Genomic DNA, 21,279 nt, shown 5'->3' with positions numbered 1-21,279 from the left:
CTCAGCGCACAAGTACTACCGGTACATCAAATTTTACTTTTACATGTACACCATGGTACACTGTCTACAAGTAAAAATGTCTTGAACGAACAACATTTGTAGACTACATGATGTAGTGTCTATAGTGATCGTGATGATGAAGGGAAAGGTTTTCACGACTCTCGATCTCCGGGGCCTACATCATCAGTACATGCAGATCCTTTAGCTTTGTCATACTAATGATAGTGCCATGATCGGATCGGAGTGCATAAACTCAAGGAGTTCAAAATATAAAGCACAAAAGCTCTGCGTAGCTACAGTCAGTCTCTGTGTGACTGCTCCGTAGTCCAGGTCTTTCTCGGGTCAAAACGCTCTGCTTTGGCTCGCCACAGCCAACCCTGTGCGGACGTGGCTGGACTAGATCGTGAGTGTAGTGATTGCATAATTATGTCATATCAGGAATGTGTATTGACTATTGGAGTGCTCAGGGAGAAATTTTAGGACATGTAGCTCCCTCCTACTCTGCTGAACGGGAGCAGTAGCGGCTAGAAACGGATCGACGCCGTGACCAGTGGCGTGCACTCGTTCGAGCGGCGCGTGGTAATCCATCCAAACAAGTAACAGTTCGAGGCAAGAAGTAACAGCTTAGCACTTTGCAACTCAGTCTTGTTATCGATACTAGCGTACTAGTAAACGGTACGTCTCCTGGGTCCTGACGTGACGTTCTATTCAGTATTCGGCCGCTGTAACGGTTATTAGCAAAGTGGGCTAAGCCTGAAGGTAAAATTGATCTAACGTTTATACCCACATCAAACGCTTGTCTCGTCTGTGCATTCCTTTGGGGATCGTTTAATTCTGTATGTACAGTCAAACCTCTTTAGGACGAACACCAAGGGACCGATGGTATTTGTTCGCAATAACGGGAGTTCTTCTTATCCATATTTTATACCCAGTGAATACACAGTGATTTATCCAATAGAGCTAGGAATACTAGTTCTTCTAAAGCGAAAGTTTGTCTTATCAGTGTTCTTCTTAACCAGGTTTCACTGTACTTGCAGAAAAGACAATGAACGTTCACGGTTGAGTGTGTGTGTGTGTGTGTGTGTGTGGTGTGTGTGTGTGTGTGTGTGTGTGTGTGTGTGTGTGTGTGTGTGTGTGTGTGTGTGTGTGGTGTGTGTGTGTGTGTGTGTGTGTGTGTGTGTGTGTGTGTGTGTGTGATGGTGTGTGTGTGTGTGTGCATGTATGTGTGTGCACGTGTGTGTGTATGTGTGTGTGTGTGCACGTGTGTGTGTGTGTGTGTGTGTGTGTGTGTGTGTGTGTGTGTGTGTGTGTGTGTGCAGGTGTGTATGTGTGTGTGTGTGTGTGTGTGTGTGTGTGTGTGTGTGTGTGTGTGTGTGTGTGTGTGTGTGTGTGTGTGTGTGTGAAAATAGGGATTCACTGGCCAGAAAAAGTCACTTCAAACAGCTGTGGTGGATACCAAGCTAAAAATAGTGGCGGTCAATTCATCAGCCTTGCAAGCTGTTGAATGTTGTAATCCCAGCACAAGTTGCTATGTCTAACATAGCTGTTCGCTATCATCGCTTCCGCGATGGGCATGTCTGAGGTCTGAGGTGTGTGTGTGTGTGGCTACCAACAGCCAGTGCATGCCGGAGTATGTGGTGTGGGGTGTGTGTCAAAAAAGTAATGAATGAAAAAATGAAAACTAAGGGGCTTTCGTAAATACCGATACTTATTTAGAAACGAAAACTAGTCGTTTCTCTTCAACCCCCTCCCTGAGAAACGAACACATACAAATGGTACATAGTATCGATATTTTTGATCTTTTTTTTCTGGACATGCTCACGCATGCAAAATGTACATCGATATTTTTTGAGAAACGAACAAGCGCTCAACCCCCTCCCCCCCCCCCCTAAACGACTAGTTTTCGTTTCTAAATAAATATCTATATTTACGGATCATGCCCCTAAGTAGGAATTCACTGGCCAGACTGAGAAGGCTGGAATAAGCCACTTCTTTTTAGCTGTTAGTGTACATCAGGCTTATGTCGAATGGCGTGCGGCACAAGTTGCCATGTCTAGCATAGCTTGTTCGCTATCATCGCTTCAACGATGCCGGGCATGTGTAAGTGAAAGTATGTGTGTTTGTGATTACTCTTCCTACAGCAATGGCCGAAAACGGGGACAACAGCAGCAGCTGTATGGCCGGCGCGGAAGCCGTGCGACCTGGCTTCGCTGTGCACTTCTCCAAGGGTGACATCATCGGAGAGGAGGTCGACGCGCTGGTCATTTCCGTCCTGGCCAACTCGCACCAGCTGAAGGGGAACCTGGCGTTGGGCGTGGTGCGCGCGGCCGGAAACGACGTATACGACTGCATTGACCGGCACCTGTCGCAGCAGTGGATCTTACCCAACGCCGTGGAACACTTCCCGGCCGGCCACCGCTTGCCGCACGCCAAGCACCTGCTGCTCGTCGGCCTGCTGAAGGACATGGCGTTCAGTCTGCAGGACGCCGTCTATCACGCCCTGGTGCGCGCCAACGACCTACGCTGCACGTCCGTAGCGCTGCCCGCGATCGGCTGCGGTGGGTTCGGCTACTCGGTGCGTCAGAGCGCCGACAGCATCGTCGATGCCATCCAGGTCTTCCAGTCGACGTTCGGACAGACGATGACGATACGTAAGGTGCACCTCTGCGCAGTGACGTCTGAGACTCAGCGGAACTTCCGGCGTGCGCTAAAAGCCTCCGACCTGACCGTGGTGTGATCGTGAACGCCCAGGCCACAGTCACGGTTGCCATGGTGGGGGCTTCAGCGCTCTGCTACCGTAATGCATGGACACTGAGCAAAAGGCCACAGTCACGATTGCCATGGTGGAGGCTTCAGCGCTCTGCTACCGTAATGCGTGGACAGCAAAAAGGCTAGCCGTCCCGTTTGCAGCACTGCACTCGCAGTCATGACTGCCGTGGTCAGGGAGGATTCAGCACTCTGGCAGGGGCGTCACGCACCGTATAGCCAGTATACCCATGGTCGTGCTACTTTCCGTGCACGATGGTCCGCCCAGAGTGCCTGTTGGGTGCTAAAACGTGCCCTGTTGGCCGAAAAATTCGACCTCCGATCCCCCCACCCCCGACCCCTGGTCGTAGCTCACCCCACTGCCCTGTGACACCCCTGCATGGACAGCAAAGGGCTTGTAGCTGTCCCGTTTTCAGCACTACGTCGGCTCACAGCATGATCCTGTGCACTTGAAGGCGCTCTGCACTGCCAAAGCCGGTCCAACTTCACGCGGCTATTCTCCCATATATTCACTTTCCTCCATTCAAGCTCCATTTGCACAACTCCATCCTGACTGAGTTAATGCAGCCGGCGGCTTTTCCCGCAGCTTGATTCCAACGGCTATAGCATGCGATGGTCGTAACGTATGGCATTACGGGTTTCGGAAACCGGCTTGTGCATGTGTGCACGCAAAGTGTGTGTGTGTGTGTGTGTGTGTGTGTGTGTGTGTGTGTGTGTGTGTGTGTGTGTGTGTGTGTGTCTGTGTGTCTGTGTGTGTGTGTGTGAGCGTGTGAGTGTGGGGCCGGCCTAGTGACAATCATAGTGTTTTTGATTTAGGGACGGCTGATGCAATAATTAATTTTGTACATGTTGAGCTTCCTGGTTTATCATGATTGGTAAAATATTTTGCAGAATCTTATCATTATGATGATGCTGATGTTCCGCGGCAGTTTCCACGGCATAGGAATAGCTGTTGTAGTAGAGTTTCCGTTGACACTGGCTGACATTCAACGCCTGCATGCATTCCACACAGAGATATTTGCACACTGCAGGCACAGTGAACTCAGTGAAATGATTTTCGGCCGTCAATCATGTCTGCCTGGTCGTTGCGCTTGTAGAGACATGAGTTATACTTGCGGCAATTTGATGGTTATGGTGTGAGCATGTGCATTTGTGTTTGTGCGAGGCAGTGAGGAGGGGGGGGCACACTTGTGTGTGTGTGTGTTTCGTGTGTGTGTGTGTGTGTGTACGTGCCTGTTTTCCTGGGTGATGACATTCCCCGAACACTGTCTTCGTCTAGTCGCGTGCGTGTGTGATATGAGCATGCGCGATGTTGTAGTAGAGAGTCCTTTTTGTCAGTCTTCTTGTTCGTCCCATGGGAGTCATGTGTTCTTTCAATAATCATAACGGAAACAAACTAGTCCTGTCCTGCGTGTCCTGCGTGCCGGGGAACGGAATGGCTGTAATTCCGTTACAATGTGGTGCCGAAACCCGGGAATGAACCAGGGACCTTTAGATCACAAAGTATTGTACCCAATGCGTACACAAGCCGAAAAGGACTTTTTTGTTGTTACTCAGAGTTTCGAGTCATAGTTTCAGGACACGAGACTCTGAGTGACAAGAAAAAAGTCCTTTTTCATTGTGTACAGCATTGGGCACTACACTATGAATCATGGTCTAGCATAACAACCAAAATAATAATGTAAAAAGGAGAAGAAAACACATGAGAACGAGTTATGCAGCAACTATCCACGACTGTAACAAGATGATAAACAGTCAGAAAGTGCGATAATATGGCACAAAACTGACAGGCTACTGAGACGTTCAGCGACCCGAGACCTAGCTCTAACACATCTCCAGTGCGCAAACCAACAGCCTACGTTGTGTTTATCATCTTGTTACAGTCGTGGATAGTTGCTGCATAACTCGTTCTCATGTGTTTCTTCTCTTTTTTACATTAATTTATTACTGGCTCAGTATCCGAGTTCAAAATAATAATAATATTAATAATTTAAAAAAAGAGAAAGGACCCAGGAACTACAAGTTACGCTATACTGTCCACTAACACCACTAGTTACTGAGCTCATGCGATAACATTGCACGACACTGACCGACGGTACTGACGTTCTACAACTAACTGGCTAACAGCTCTAGCACATCTTGGATGCGCACTCCAACAGCCTTCCAACTTGGAAGGTTCTAAGTTATAGAAATAAGTTGAAAGGCTGTTGGAGTGCGCATCCAAGATGTGCTAGAGCTGTTAGCCAGTTAGTTGTAGAACGTCAGTACCGTCGGTCAGTGTCGTGCAATGTTATCGCATGAGCTGATTGTTTAGTAACTGGTGGTGTTAGTGGACAGTATAGCGTAACTTGTAGTTCCTTGGTCTTTCTCTTTGTATAAATTAAAAAAAATGAAGGTAAGTTTTGGGTCGCAAGAATCGACGCAAACACACATCCAGTCACAATAGGCCTTGAAAGTGATGACGTCAAAACGGCCAGGGAGTACTAAGTTGACATCAGATTTCTATTTTGGATCCACTAAGGTGTGACTTTGCTATTGCCTCAGTATGCGGGTGCATAGCAACCCACTCATGTCGTATGCAGGGGTGACTTTTACTTCGCCGCCAGTTGTAACCCCGCCCCCAGTAGCCAAATCAGTCAGTTTCACTGGTTACATCACCTTGCTGTGAGTAAGACGGCTTGAAATGTGCTTGGATCCATACAAAAACTGGATCCAATTTTTGAATTTTTGAAATTGTTGCTATGCTGTGACGTAGCACTTTCAAGCCCTATAAGGCACTTGTCAAAAAAATAAAAAATAAAATTTATTTTTCAATGTCAGTGGTTAGAGCATCGTTGGCTACAAGCGAGGGTCCCTGGTTCGAGTCCTGGTGGTGACAGTCAATTTTTCTTCAGACTTTTCCCGTTTGTCTCTTTCCCTCAAACCAGTTAATGACATAATAGTTATTATTTAATAATAACTATTCTGTCATTGAATCCGACAATCTGCTAGCGAATCTAATCTTAGTGCAACATTAGGGAGGTTTCGCTCTACACAATTACGTATGAAAATCCGTATGCCGGGGAGTGAGGGCAACTTTCATACGTAAATCTCTCCACGGATTTCCGTAGGAAAGCTCTTTCCTACATGTACGTACGTTGGGTCCTCCGTAGGACTTTTTGAAATATTTTTTCGCATTTTCCGGATTTATCCATGGCAACGTTCAAGTCGCGCGAAACACAAGGCCTTCGGTCCACACACCGGGCCGTACACCACGTGCAAAATAAAATGGAAAACGCGGTTTCGGTTCGTGGTGCCTGCGGTGGGCGCATGCAGCCAACGCGTCTCCAAAGCAACAAGGCATGTTTGATGTTTAGCAGTGGTGGAGAAAAATTAATTACGTAGAGCGAAACCCAACAACTGTGTACACGTCAGGCAGTTAAACTACAGTGCAAATATTCTCATGACGTTGAGCATCATGTCAACGTCGTGACAACAGCGCTGATTCTTACGTATGAAAATTACGTGCAGTTCCTACGTTATTTTCATACGTAATTCCGTAGAGCGAAACCTCCCTTTTATAGGCGATTCACACGACAGGCAAATCCACGTTTGCCAGGTGCCCGCAGGAAGTGAAACGTGAGGCTGCAGTTCACACGACGGCGGGTGGCGGCCAGAGCTCCCGCGAGTATCCGGTGAGTATACGACGTTACTGTGGGGATTTGGAATGAGTACCCAAAGACGAAGGCCAAACAACCAGGGTTCAAGACTACCGTACGATAGTACGACCTCACAGACTCATAACTGTGAAAGTGCCCGCAGATGAGTGCATCCGCGGGCAAAAAGGCCATGGACACTTTTGATTCCCGCGGACAAATTTTGGTCGCCCGCAGGAATATCTCCATGGTGACTTTTCTGTACACGTGGATTTGCCTGTCGTGTGAATCGCCTAATAGGCCGTTCACACGACGTGCAAACTCACTTTTATCGTACCGTTTCAAAGGATATTTACTCGGATACGATAAACTTAGACACACGCTTGCAACTGATCTTTTATCTTGGCCGAGGCCCTTTTGCTCGTGATTATCTTTGCACGCCAGGAAAAGTGTCGGTTGTTGAAAGTGCGTACTGCATATGCAGTGCTTGAACAACGGAAAATTCAAAATTTAACATTTCCCGGCATTTTCAGGTCTCTATGGATACATTGACGGTTGCAAAGTTTGCCCAGCACCGTGTAAACTGGATCACGGTTTGCCATGGCGCAGTGTTATCTTGGTCACACACGTGCAAGTGTTTACACCTCGTGTGAATGGCCTATTACTAGCTGCCGGGCTACGTACTGTCGTGGACATGGAAATCCGGTCGATTGACCGGGGCCGGCGCCCTCAGGGCGTACTGAACTCTGCGTGCAGGGCCGGCACATGTTGATCAGATGCGCCCAGCGCGCTGCTGCGCATAAGCAGCATGTGCGTACCGCTTATCCACGGCTGCATGGCCAGCGCCCTGAGGCCGCTAGACGTGCGACCGGATTTCCATGTCCACAACAGTGGGTATGATGCGTGTGCATATTACATGTGATCAAGAGTACATAAGGGAGCATCTCATAAGTTCGCATTTTGTTTCTAAACGTAACGCATTTCGAAACGGGGGTAGGGGGGTAGCGCCCATTTCGGATAGAAAAATGACAGTTCGCACATTTTCTGGATGTGTACAATACAGTGCTGTGCTTGTGCTAGACCGCTTCAGACAGCAGGGTACCGGTGTGTTTTAGCCTATTTAGGTGTAGATCTAACCCTTGCACTACGCATGCAGGCTACTCAGAGGTGTCAAATGTCACACCAGCCTGATCAAACCGTGTACCTGCCACCTGGCCAGCTTTGACAGTACAGTCGTTGTGGAGGACCTCTGGCTCTGTTTATGTGTGTACATGTCATTGATTGAACTAAGAGTAAGACTGTAACTAAAACTATTACTTACTTGTACTCAGTAGATGTGGTACTACTGAATGTCATTCACTTCCACACTAGCGTCCATGTCCATGTACATGATTGTGCATACCATGGCATGGACAGTACAGTAGATCTACACTGAAAATGTGCGATAAGACTTTCAAATAGTGGGGGGAGGTAGGGGGGTAAAGTCTATCCGAAATGCGTTACGTTTACAAAAAAAGTGCGAACTTATAGCTTATGAGATGCTCCCTAACTACACAGTTATGTACTCTTGATGTGATGCAGTATGCTGTCAGCTTGACGATCGACATGTCACAGCATAATTATTACGTCATTATGTCACGACATGCATTGCTGTGACATAATGACGTAATAATTATGCTGGGAAAAGTCAAAAAAGAACACAAAAACAAAATCATGCACTCGACTCAGATCCGAGGAATAGTGGCTAGGGCCAGCCATTGGCATAGGTAGATCTACTAGCCTAACTAGATGTTGGGTTCTCGATCTCACCACAGACACTACTAGTACTAGCTACTATCGCTACTAGTACTACAACTAAAAAGTTACTTACCGAAGCGAAGCTCGGAAAGCTCGGAGTGTAGCCGCTACGCATCAGTCGTGAGTCTGAAATAGATATCGCGCAACAGTTCTAAACATAGTTTTGAACTCAGTAGATTTACTAACATAAACTGATTTCCATGTTAGCCATTCAAGTCCCGGTCCAGCTCCAGCAAAGCAGCTAACAATCTGGCTAACTATTTGCCACACAAGGGAAAGAATACTGCCTTGAAGGCATGCTGGCCAGCGCAGTGCCAGTGGTGCGATGTTGGCGTGGTGGCACCGTTGCAGCTGGGGCCCGTTTGCAGGCCTGGGCTGGGGACCGTGCGAACAGTATGGCTGGTGGTGAGGTTGTTGAGTACGTAACTATGGCGACGCCTGAAAGAACAGGATTGGAGAGGAGCACATCACGGTGCAGTGTGGTTCCACGGCTGCAGGCGTGCGCTGCTGCTGGTCGAGCCTGTTCAAGTACGGCGCGCACGTACACGCGCTACTTCTGCTCGGCCAGTAGTAGCAGCGCGGGCAACGGCAGCACGAGTGCTGCGCACACGAGCGACGGCGGCAATGGCGCGGCGTCGACCGAGCGCACTGCACGAGTGCACCGCCACAGTGTCTCGGCAAACACAGACGCGGCAGCGGCGGTGACTACACCGTCGGGCCGGCACGACGGGAGATCAGCTCGGAACCCAGCACGTGGCGGCAATCTTGTAACCATGGTGACCACATCCCAGCCGCCGATCAGCAGCCTGATAGAGCGGCAGTTGCTGACGCCAAACACACGACCATTCACGTACTCGCGACCGGCATCCGGCAAGAAGGCCATTGACCCGACCGTAGCTGTGCGGCAATCTCAAAGGTGGAGAGGAACAACCACTTCGGGAAGCACGTCGACGTCGTCGTCAGGCAGCGAGGGTGAGGTGCGAGTGCCGACGTTCCCCGATAACGGGCCGACGCCGCCTGCCTTTCGTCGTCGCGAGTTCAAGCAGGCCGGCGACCCGGAGTGTTTGGGCACCATGTTCAGAATCACCCCGCGCAACTCTCGCCACATGCACGCTTCTAACCCTTCTATGCACGGGTGGATGCCCAGCCCAGCGATACTACAGCAGCAGCAGCAACCGCAGGCGGGCATGTCTCCTCCCGGCCTTGGGCACGGCTTTGGTGCGGTGGCGGCATCCGCAGGCTGGGCAGCAGAGCAGGGCTGGATGTCGTCGCCGAAGGGCCCTATCCAGCACGGTAACCTGTCCGTGCCTACTGAACCACCGTTTGTTCTGCACCTGAAGCATCCGCTCGTCGCCAGCGACAGCGACTTGCAGGCCATCTTTCAGGGCTGCTCGCCGCTGGAGATGAAGTTGTTTCGGAGTGCCCAGAGCTCGAGGAACGTCTCCCAGTTCGTCTTCTTTCCCAGTGCCGAACACCTGGCGGCCGCTCTGCAGCGAGACGGCACGTTTGTTCAGCTCGGGGGTCAGCCACGGGAAGTGGCCGTGCGCCTGTCGACGCGCTACGCACGGATACGCGAGGCCATGCGGTCGCCGCCGTACGTGGCGTTTCTCCGAATGTTCCCGGACGGTCTGGAGGCCAGGGCGCCAGCGCTCATGGAGCTGTTCAAGCCCTTTCGACCAGTACGCTGTGCCGTGCATCAGGGCCAGAGAGATGGCACGTTGTACGCACTAATGGAATTCCCTGACAAAGAGCAGCTAATGGCCGCGTTTGACGCGCACCTGTCCGAGGACGTACGGGGCATTTCCATCGGTCCATCTGACAGGAATACTGTTTAGCTCCCCCCCCCCCCCCTCACACCCGCATTACATTGCTTGACTGTACAGCTGGACGGCATGTTGACATCATATCAGTCACGATGTGACATATTCATTTCGTCTGTGTGTCTGCACGCACACACGCGCGCGCACACACGCACACACACACACACACACACACACACACACACACACACACATACACACACATGTACACATGCACACACACACAAACACACACACACACACACATACCCTTCACTTTGCGAATGCATATATCCAGGTGCAGACATTGGCAAGGTTCCCTACTCCTGTACTGCTAAAAGGTGTTTTGTCGAACACGCAAACCAATGATGATATGAATGCAGGGGGAGCAAAGAATTTAAGATGGCTCGTATCCAAAACGTTGACAAAACTCCCTACTGCCGTAATCTCGCGCATATAAGATCATGGTCTTACAATCGAAAAGTCGCTGTTTTCGGTCCTTTCGCAAGTGCTTTTTCGTTTGTCTTATATGCGAGAGAGAAACATCGCATCAACGTGCAAGTACGTATGTTATTGGTGAATGCCAGTACAGTACAATGGAACCTTGATGAACCTCGTGTGGTTTCGTGATTTTCATTCACTTATAAGTGCATGTTCTTGTATCTAATATAAGCAAGAGTGCTCTTTTATTCGAAAATAAGAACATGGATTACGGTACATGTATTTATCACTCTCTTAGTGTTGACTCCCATTGAGTATCGCTGTACCCAACGGCATATATATGCCCGGTTTATATGGGCCATTCACACTACGCCCAGAACGTGGCGTACGTGACGTTTTCGTCCGGATAGCCATGACAACATGGAACGTGGCGGGAAAATCGTACCCCTAGCCCTGGTACGAAAACATAGACGACGTATCCAGACCCCTGTACCGAGTTTCGTTCTGTCGTTCCCAGCAGTTTGTGTCCAAAAGAAGCTGTACACACAGCTGTGCGAGCAGCGTGTGCGTGCCTGTGTGAATGCACCTGCATGAAAACGACGTCTGCCAGTACGTCGTATTCCAAAACGTGACGCGTATTGTAACGTAGTATGAATAGCCTATATCGTAGTATGAATAGCCTCTTAATACATGATCGTATCAAGAGTACATAACCCACCGGGGTTATGTACTCTTGATACGATGAGTAGGTGATGGTGCAACGGTTGTGCAGTCATATACCGGGATTCATGAGGTTTTCGTTTTGGAATTTGAAATACGGACTGTTTGTCGTGATAAATCTAATATTGACTTCGTCCTTGGTCAGTACAGGAAGTAAAAACCTCGTAAAAGACCTCGGCTTCGCCTCGGTCTTTTACTCAGCTGGAAGCTACAACTTTCACACCAAGGTTCAACTCAAAGGCTCAAAGGTTCAACTCGACTGACAGGAACGCTGTAAAAGTTGTAGCCTGCAGGCACGGTGACCAGGTGACTGGAGTACGCATGAACACGTGACCGCTTACTCACCCGTGTTCGATTGGGAATAAGGGCTGAACGCTGTATCGCAGCCTTTTCGGACCAAAACCAGTCGACTCAACATCCAAATGACTACAACATATGGACCAATCACGGTCATCCATGCTTTTGTAAGACCGAAACGGCGCTTAGTGACTTTTGCATACAAATCTCCATCTAGTAGAGCGCAGTCACCCAGTTTCGGTGGAAGTGCGAGAGTTCGATAGGGAATAAAGGAGGAAGGGAGCGTCTCAGCTTCCTCGGACCAACACCATTCGACTCAGCACCTCGAAGACTACAACTGGAGAGAAATTGATTTTAGGGTATACTTTCCCTTTAAAATTTATTCAAGATGCTCCAGATAAAATTAAAAGATTCCAGACTGGCTCGAACAGTTCCGAGCACATCTGCATTTTTAGTACACAATAAAACATCTGGAACAAGAAAAAATCTATAATATGAACTATGCAAAAAGAAAGAGCGCGAGTCAAGACAAGGCAAGGGGAGAGCCAGAGGGGCACGCGTGCGAGACAGGACGCACAAAACCACCCGACCTCTCTTTCTCTCTCTCTCTCACTCACTTCTGTTACATGTACACTCAATGAGAATGAGCTGTCCGGAAGTACTGATGCGCTAGCACGGACTAGCACTGTGCGGAGCGCGTCGCTCGCTGATAAAACACACTGATCGCCACGCGGGGAAACAAGCTGAATGCGAAGCGCCTTGATCCACTCACCAGGTATCCCGAGCTGTATGCACGGCTGATATATGAGTGTTATTGCTTCGGTGAAACGGACATGTTGGCCACTGCCTCTTTCAAATCCGATCAAACGCTCTCAGCAGGCAACGGATACGCAGAGGTGCATGCACCGACCACCGAGTTTCATTGCTTGGCGAAACGGACATATTCGCTAACGCGTCTTTTGAATGCCGATCAAACACTCGCAGCAGGCAACATATATCCAGAGCCGTATGCAGCGCTGAGTTAACTATCGCCTCGGCGAAACGGACATGTTGGCCACGGCGTCTGTCGAGTGCAGATCAAACGCTCTCAGCAGGCTGTCGCGGTCGTGGAACGAGATGAACCCGTAGCCGCGACCGTTGTCGCGGTGCACGACGCGACACGACTCCTCCACCGGCTGCAGGTGGGCAAACAGCTTGGCGACGGACTCCGGCGTGGCGTGCACCGGTACGTACGTCAGATAGGCGGTGTGCGGCGGAGAGTGCGACTCACGCGCTATCTTGGCAAACCGGTCCGTCACAAACAGGCCGACGGGCTCGCAGTCGCCGCCACGGCCAGGTACGGCCGTGCCGTTCCTGCTGAGAGCGTCCAGGAGATGCTGCCGCGTCTCGAACAGCACAAACTTACACCGCGGGCTGGAAATCTTGATAGAGATCGGAGGGCAATTGGCAAATAGTTTTCTTATGCCTTCTTCGGTGATGTTTTTCGGCGACTGCAGAAAAGCTGCAAACGGCGCTTTTTTCGGCACTGGATGCTTCCTACTGCGCTCAACCTTCTGCTGCTGCGTAGATTGCTGCTGCGTTGATTGCTGGTGCGTGGATTGCGGGTGCTGCGTTGATTGCTGGTGCGTTGATTGTGGGTGTGTGAGAGGTTGAGGCCAGCCAGTGGCGTGAGCGTGTTGGCTAGGCGCTTGTTGAACCGAGTAGTATTCAGCCTGGGAGACTGCATTGCCAAGACTCGGCTGGTACATGTGCTGAGCTGGTGCATGCCGGACGGGTGCGTGCTGAGCGGGTGCGTGCTGAGCGGGTGTGTACTGAGCGGGTGCGTGCTGGGCGGGTGCGTGCTGGGCGGGTGCGTGCTGAGCGGATACGTGCTGAGCGGGTGCGTGCTGGGCGGGTGTGTACTGAGCGGGTACGTGCTGGGCGAGTGTGTGCTGGGCGGGTGTGTGCTGTGGTGACCACTGGGCATGAGCTGATCCACTATACAAAGTATGCTCCACGGGCGTACCTGTTGAAGCACGTGCAGGAGCAGATGCCGGTGGTCCAGACTCAGGCTCTGCTTTCGTGAAGCCAAACGCCTGCTTTCCTGCTTGATTCCGCCATTTCTTTCGGGTAAACCCTGGCCTAACTAAGTGTGCTGTGCTGTGAGTGTTCGGGTGCGAGGTGTGTGGTGACGCATGCTCACCTTGGGCCCGGGCTATTGCTGGTGGTGCAGTGCCAACAACAGTTTGCGGTGCCTGGGAATTAGTACCTGCCTGCTGTGGTGACGGTAGTCCACAAGTACTAGCACTCGTATAGCTAGGCGGTGTATGTGTAGGCAAAGGATCCATGCTCTGGCTACCTGACGCCTGTGGTACACTACCGATGGCCAACTCTTTGCTGCTAAGTTTTCTAGCAGTGCTCCAGGAGCTGTCTGTGGCCACTGGGGACGCTGTGCTGCGTGCAGGCATGTCATCCTTCAGTAATTTGGAGAATGCTTCTGCGAAGGCGCTGTCGACGTCCTCTCTGCTATCACTGCCAGCATTCTCAGCGGCTTTGCTTGTTGAACATCCTGGCAGCCCATGGCCAAAGGAACGCCAACCCAAAGCCACAAGAGGGCGAGAAATGCCGCAGAATCTCACGACACGATATGGCGCTTGCACAGCCATTCTACATAGACCTAACTGATTCTTTCCAGAAGGTGATACGATTATGACATAAAACGAAGTTGGTGTTGTTCCCGACTGGAAACTTACTTCACGCAACCAGATCGGTCACAATGTCAACGTGGCCTGAGAGCTAGAGAGAAAATGCACGAGTAGTGCTGTCTTTCGTCGATATGTCTGACATGAATACAGAGGAAGGTTATTCCTCTTTTCACTGAAACGATAATTGTTTGAAATATTTTCATTCAAGAGAAATTTTAATGATTTTGTGTAAAAATATAAAATTGTAATTGCATTGTAATTTTCTGCTCGCATATCTCCCTTGAGCTCAAGACTTTTATATTATGTCAGACATATCGACGAAAGACAGCACTACTCGTGCATTTTCTCTCTAGCTCTCAGGCCACGTTGACATTGTGACCGATCTGGTTGCGTGAAGTAAGTTTCCAGTCGGGAACAACACCAACTTCGTTTTTGTGATAATTGTGTTTTGTGATACGAAAAAGAATTTTTCCCCTGTATCCTAAGGCAAATTTCTGATGGCCCTGGCCTGTTGGATAAGTGCTGGTCGGCTGGTGCAGTCTTTCAGGCTTAGAGGTGGTGTGAGTGATCAATGCTTTGTATGGACTCTTTCTGCACGCCGCGCACAACCAGTGAGATCGCTGGCCACACTTGCCAGTGACACAGCCGCACCACCCACAGGTAGCTCAGCACAGGATGTAATCGACTCCCAGCCTACGAGTGCACCACAAAATGATAGCTCAGCACAGACGCCGCCGTCTGACGGACTGACAAGGAGAAAGAAAAAGGGAGGCGTGAAAAAGGTTTCCGCAGATCAGGGTAGAATCACGGCTGTGCACGTACCAACTGAAAAGGCAGATGCACCAACACCTGATGCTAGTGAAGACCATCAGAATGTTAGCTCGATGGCGCAGCCAAGTGCTCCACTGCGTTCAGAAGAGCTTCAAGTCACTGCTCCGCCCGCCGCAATGCAGGCAGTCAAGTTGCCAGCTCCACCTTCGTGGCAGTCATCCACGTTAGATGATCTGCTACCTCAGTACTCTAAACAGCAGCAGCAGCACCAACCACAGCAGCAACAGCAGCAGCAGCAGCACAACCAGCAACAGCCACATCGGCAGCACCAACAGCAGCCACAGCAGCAGCAGCAGCCACATCAGCAGCTACAGCAACAGTGGCAGCATCAGCAGCCACAGCAGCAGCAGCAGCAGCAGCAGCACAACCAGCCACAGCAATTGCATCAGCAACAGCCACATCAGCAGTGGCAGCATCAGCAGCCACAGCAGCAACAGCAGCACAACCAGCCACAGCAATTGCATCAGCAACAGCCACATCAGCAGCACCAGCAGCAGCACCGCCAGCCACAGCAACAGTGGCAGCAGCAGCAGCCACAGCAGCACCAGCAGCAGCATTTGCATCAGCAGCAGCACCACCAGCCACAGCAACAGTGGCAGCAATGGCAGCAGCAGCAGCCACAGCAGCAATGGCAGGAGCAGCCACCTGCATATCCCCCATATCGTCCTCATTGATTACCAGCAAGGAACAAGCCTACTCCAAACTCATGGACCATCATTGCACAGACACCAGCCCTGTTTCCTCAAAGACGAAGAGCAGATGGTGTATGAGTGAGAGGCAAATCCTCTGAGCTCTGTGCTAGCTGCCTGAGACTGTTAGTCAGCATGTTCGGGCCATGGATTGTGCGTGTGTGTGCATGTGTGTGTGTGCATGTGTGTGTACGTCATACACACACGCACGCACACACACACACACACACACACACACACACACCCATGTGCAGCTGCACCAGTCAGCGTGCACGCGCGAGCATTCAGCACACTCCATCCTACGGCGTCTGGGCACATGACTGCAATTATTTCACTGTGCTGGTGATCAAGTCCCCGAGTATAGTAGTTCAGACTGACTGCACGTGCGAGACACTTACCCGGCATGGTGTGCACTGAGCTCGCGGCGGTGTGACCTGTCCGCAAGCCTGGAAATGGCCAACGCTGAGCCGCATACCATACCCTCGCTGATCTGTACCGGTGCTTGCTCGCGGCTCCTGTGGTCCGGACTTTCTTCTGTGTCAGCTTGAAGATCTTGCTACGTGTGTATTCTTTTGGATAGTCTTTGCTAAAAAGCTTTTTTCTATTTTTTTGAGCGAGCTTGACGTTCTTGAGCTGCAGATCAGCGGGCTCTAGTCACTCAGTGTGCTTTGAACTTGTTTCCCCGGGTAAGGTCTCGTGGTATACTCCAAGTATTCATATTTCAACGGTTGCTTTTGCTGTACGTGCGTTTTCCTGGACGCGTACTGAACCCTGCTTTTTCGTCCTTCAGTGTGAAAAAACTTGCCAAAAAGAGACTTTCAAAAGTGTGTACTGTCTCTTTGTTCCCTGTTTCTGGAAAGGGGAATTTGCTCTGCTGCATGTGTGTGTGTGTGTGTTGCACTTGCAGATTTGCGGGCTTCTCTTGTGGCGGGCATACGTGATACACAGTGGTGCGTGTGCTTGCGTGCATGCATGTGTGTGTATCTCTTTCTCTGTCGGTGTCTGTCCGTCTCTTTCTCCAGCAAAATCCAAACTGCTGACAAGTGCCATAGAGCCCAGCTGCATCAGTGTGCTATGCGTTACAGAAGAAGGGAAGAGAGTTCAAGAGACAGATTCCCAACACGCCTGCTGGGATGAGCACAATGATGACCTCTCCAACAAGCACAGTGCCAGCATGGTGCGTTTGTACTCGTTGTATACTAAACCCCTGCTCCCCCTCAGGCCTTGAACAGTCAACGTTCTCATGCCGGTCACCTTGCTGCGGAGGGCGTTAAACAGGCGCGTGGCCAGGGGGGGGGGGGGGGCATGTGTACCCCCAGGCCCTACATCTTTTGAGCCTCGCTTAGAATATGCATGTTGGGTGAAGTAGCCAAGGCATCAAAGTCGCAGTTCGGTACATCACCGATATAGATATATACATAGATCCGAGGGTCCCTGGTTCGAATCCTGGTGGTGACAGTCAATTTTTTCTTCAGACTTTTCCCGTTTGTCTCTTTCCCTCAAACCAGTTAATACATAGATTAATAGATAAACTTAATAGCGATAAAGAGAACACATTCTGGAGTCATCGTCCCACAACAACGAAGTCATGAAGGTTTTCCAAAATCCTTATTGTTGTCTCGATGTGTCTTCCTCAAACCCGTAGTGTACCTCAACTTAAACACTCGAAACACGGTCTCTCTGCTGCACACGTCATTCGAACTGTTCACCAAATTCTCAGGCATGGTGTTAACAGTTTACACAATGTGATGATAGGCCATGACTGAAAATTTGGTCAACAGTTTAAATGACATCTGGAGCAGAGACCGTATTTCTAGTGTTTGAGTTGAGGTACACTAATGCGTAAATGGCTGCAACGGAGTCTGCGAATGCGTAGATTTTTCCCCTCAAACCAATTAAAATAAATAAATAGATACTTCGACATTTTCAGAAAAGAGATAAGCGCAACAAAGGACTTGTTCGGCTCAACTGGACGCTGACCCACTGTCGATACGGGTCCTTAGCGTGCGTGACATTGGGCCACACCGTTGTCATATGGGTCCTTCAGGTGCGTAGCACCACTGTTGGAGGTGGTCCGGCCGGGGTGGGGGGTCCCCAGGAAAAATTGATATTAGGGTGCAAAATCCTGCATTCTGGGCACTTTTGGCATTGTGTTAAAAAAAAGTGGTCCGGCCAAAGGACCGGCTGCTACGCCCCTGTCCTTAACGAGACACTGGGCCACACCATTGTCAATACGGGCCCTGAAAACGTGACGCTGGGCCACGCCACCGTGTCAATACGGCTTCACAGCAACGCCGTTCACTAGCGGCGAGTGCGACATGTCCATAGCACGCACGAAGTCCTCTCGGCACGAGAAGTGCATGAAGGCGATCTCATCGCCTCGGCTGGTCTGCTTCACGACGCATTGTGTGGGCCGCAGCGCCTTGAACAGGTCCAGCAGTCGGCCCTCGCCCATGCCCTGCAAGCGGTACAGATAGGCTATGAACGGCGGACCGCCTTCGGCCACTGCGGCGATCTTGCGGAAACGATTGCTGACCTGCAGAGCCAGGAGCCGGTGGCCGGCAGTGCGCTGGTGCAGTGACAGCGCTCCGAGTAGATCCTCGCGACGTGCAAACAGCACATACGCGTGCTCCGGCGTGAACATCTTCACGTCGGTCGGCCGGTGCGCCGCGAATATGCCGCGGACGGCCTCCGGCGACAGGCCCTCCGTGTGACGCACAAGTATCTCGTACGGTGGAGAGTCCGGAATGTCGCGAGCGTGCGGACCTCCCCGACGCATCCTGCTGCTGCGCTGCCTCGGCCCTTGCGCGGATTCAACCGGCGAACAAAACGAATTCGCTGCGTGCTCGTCAGCAGTGCTGCCAGCAGTAGCAGTATGGCGCGCCAGCTCACTACGGGCCTTGGGCCTCGCCAATAGTCCCCGTCCATATCCAATTGTCATCGGCAGAGTACAGTTTCCACGACGACTGAGCGCGACGAGGCCGCCAACGCTCCCGTAACCGTCGCGGGGCGGCGGCGCGTACGACAGAGAAAAGCAGCTCCTGTACTGCTGGTGCTGCGGCTCGCACTGGATGTCCGAATGCTCTGTGCTCGGCGATATGCTTGCGAGCCGTCTTTGCCAGTTTTCACGAGCCTGTCCTGGCAGCATTGTCGATGCATGATGTTGGTACCCACGCGGCTTGATGGCCGCACAGTTCTCGCTGTTTCCATGCTGCATGTGTCTCCCGGAGTGCATCCAGCGTGTAGACTGCCATTGAGTTACTCGACTGCTCGCGTCGTCCACGCCTCGACTCGCAGCCACTGATTCCGCCTGGCCACCACGAATCTGAACAGCGTTCGCTTCGCCGTTCACCGTTCTGGTGCATGTGTGCCTATGTCCGCGCGCTGAAATAGCAGCGCTGACACTGCCTGCTGTTGTTGCTGCTCTACCGACAACCATAGCTGCTGGCACGGGTCTCAGAGCAAAATGGGACAACATGGTGTCTACTTTCCCTCAAACAAAAAACAAACATCTTTAGGCCACACCAAAAAGATTTCGTGTTTCCGGTCGGCCGACCGGGTCCGTTTTTTCAAAAATTATGGAATTTTTTTTGGTTTACAAGTACAAAAAAAACAAAGAAAAACAAGCAAAAACACTGAAAGCATTGTGTTGCTTTGCTCGAACCGAAATAAAAGTTTGACTGAATGCAGAGACGAAAATTCCGGAGCTGGAGAAAAGGTCGCCAAGAACGATGGCTGCTTAGAGCAGCCCGCTTTGTGCCCAGTGCTGACGATGGCTGCTCAGAGCAGCCCGCTTTGTGTCCAGTGCTGGCGGGGTGCGAAGTGTCTTCTTCAGCAAAGGATAGTTCGCGTCTCCCATGAAACCACTTTGAAGGAGTTGTTTTGTGAGGAAGTGCAGCCTCGCTTGCCTGAGGACGTCACGTCTTTAGAGTGGATTGTCGCAGCTACAGCAAGCAGCAATGGTGGGGCAGGAACGTGGAAAGATGTAGAGGTAACTGACACTGTCGGCCTTGTTGTCGAAATACGAATTTGGATGCCGTTTCCTGGATTTTCGCTTGGTGGACGTAGCTCCTGCTGCCAAGCGACCGTGCCCTGACCGTCCCTCGGCATTCGATGTGCTTCTGGGAGCAGCAGCTACTGCGTCCCGCGGTGGTATTCTACTCCATATTCCATGTGTAAATATGTATAATGTGTATCACCAGTGTCTGATCCAAACTTTCTCAATTTGGCTCATGTCTATGAACATGATGAATACAGCAGGGAAATAAACTTTCAAACCAAAAAATAATAATTTTCCGACCGACCGGGCGTATTTTTTCGGGGGGTGCCGACCGGAAACACGAAATCTTTTTGTTGTGGCCTTATTTTTACTGCTGGGTATCCAGGTATCTGGCTCCATCTAAAAAACACTCAGCTTTAGCTGTAGCCTGTAGTATAGGCTGTACTGTACTTGTTGTACTACACTACAGTCCATTTCAAAACTGACGCGTACCTAGGCAAAAACCGTTATGCCAGCATCTATACCACATAAAATCTGTGATCACTTTGTGCATAAATTTTTCCAAATTGGGCGTCTGTTATCCAATCCTTTAGAAACTATAATTATGAGAGTAATTGTGGAGCGATCCTGAGCAATACTAGTATTCCGAAAACTATTCTCAAAAAGTTCCAGCCAAATTATTTGAAATAATTATTTCAAAAACCCTACGCGTCTATAGTTTTGAAATGCACTGTAGTACACTACTAGTTTGTAGTGTAGCCACTGCCACTGCTACTGCCTGCCACTGGCTAGCTACAGAGTCTAGTCAGTACTGTTGTAGTCGTTGCAGTTGTAGGCGATGGACGGACCGGGGCCATTATAAATCTGTACTCTCTCTGACTGCACACTCGCATTTTGGGGAGGGGGGGGGGGGGGCGGAGGGGATCTACCATGACAACTGGCACTTTAGCTGCCTCCACTCGATCGAGTCGTGATCGACTCGACTCGTACTCGTCGACTCTTCACTAGTACTAGTAGTAGTACTACACTACTCACTAGTACTACTACATGTAGTACCAGTACGTACAGGTTCCTGCACGAGTTTGAGGGCAGTACCGCGGAATCCAGCCCGCGGCCCCGCGCCGCGATAGCGGCAAGGGCTGGATGAGCAGCGGTGCTGACCGAGTATGACTATGACAGTATGACTATGAGTGACTGGAACGTGTTTCCCGTATGCACCCAAGCCAAGGAGATCACTCACAATCTTTGACGTTTGAGTTTACATGAACCATTCTGTGACTTGACTCGAGTCCTGCATGGCTGTATGAGGCTGTGTCAGTGTGAGCTGAGGGAGAGTGACTTCGACAACCGGACACGGACTACAGACAGTACGTACAGGTTCCTGCACGAGTACGAGGGCAGTACCGCGGAATCCAGCCCGCGCCGCGATAGCGGCAAGGGCTGGATGAACAGCGGTACTGGTCGAGTATGAGTGACTGGAACGTGTTTCCCGTGTGCACCCAAGCCAAATAAAGAGATACATGACAGACACACCTTGTACCTGCATTGTGTTTTGTGATTGTTTTCTGGTACAGTTTTTTGTAGTAGTCCATAGTGCTTTTTTTTCTCGTGGGGACATTG

The 21,279-nt window shown here is 50.7% G+C and overlaps 2 protein-coding genes across 3 annotated transcripts; both read left to right on the top strand.

Annotated features, from left to right (window-relative positions):
• The first annotated feature begins 126 nt into the window (after positions 1–126).
• On the top strand, positions 127–3,892 carry LOC135829351 (uncharacterized protein TM_0508-like). Of its 2 annotated transcripts, none has more exons than XM_065341757.1 (2): positions 127–403; positions 2,142–3,892. In XM_065341757.1, the coding sequence occupies exon 2, from the start codon at positions 2,144–2,146 to the stop codon at positions 2,735–2,737; it is 594 nt and encodes a 197-aa protein (XP_065197829.1). In that variant the 5' UTR covers positions 127–403; positions 2,142–2,143; the 3' UTR covers positions 2,738–3,892. The 2 variants fall into 2 exon arrangements, with proteins under 2 accessions (XP_065197829.1, XP_065197828.1); XM_065341756.1 differs by lacking the exon at positions 127–403 and adding an exon at positions 410–759.
• Positions 3,893–14,418: 10,526 nt separating this feature from the next.
• Positions 14,419–16,486, top strand: LOC135830146 (putative cyclin-dependent serine/threonine-protein kinase DDB_G0272797/DDB_G0274007). Its single transcript, XM_065342538.1, has one exon. It carries the CDS (start codon positions 14,637–14,639, stop codon positions 15,642–15,644), a length of 1,008 nt encoding a protein of 335 aa, XP_065198610.1. The 5' UTR covers positions 14,419–14,636; the 3' UTR covers positions 15,645–16,486.
• Positions 16,487–21,279: the final 4,793 nt, after the last annotated feature.

The sequence above is a fragment of the Sycon ciliatum genome, chromosome 13 (genome assembly GCF_964019385.1).
Source record: "Sycon ciliatum chromosome 13, ocSycCili1.1, whole genome shotgun sequence".
Classification (NCBI taxonomy): domain Eukaryota; kingdom Metazoa; phylum Porifera; class Calcarea; order Leucosolenida; family Sycettidae; genus Sycon; species Sycon ciliatum.
This window is presented reverse-complemented; position numbering and strand designations above follow the sequence as displayed.

Bases quoted from the DNA above. Each gene is read 5' to 3' on its own strand.
- LOC135829351 (XM_065341757.1), top strand. From the start codon at position 2,144: ATGGCCGAAAACGGGGACAACAGCAGCAGCTGTATGGCCGGCGCGGAA.
- LOC135830146 (XM_065342538.1), top strand. From the start codon at position 14,637: ATGGCCCTGGCCTGTTGGATAAGTGCTGGTCGGCTGGTGCAGTCTTTC.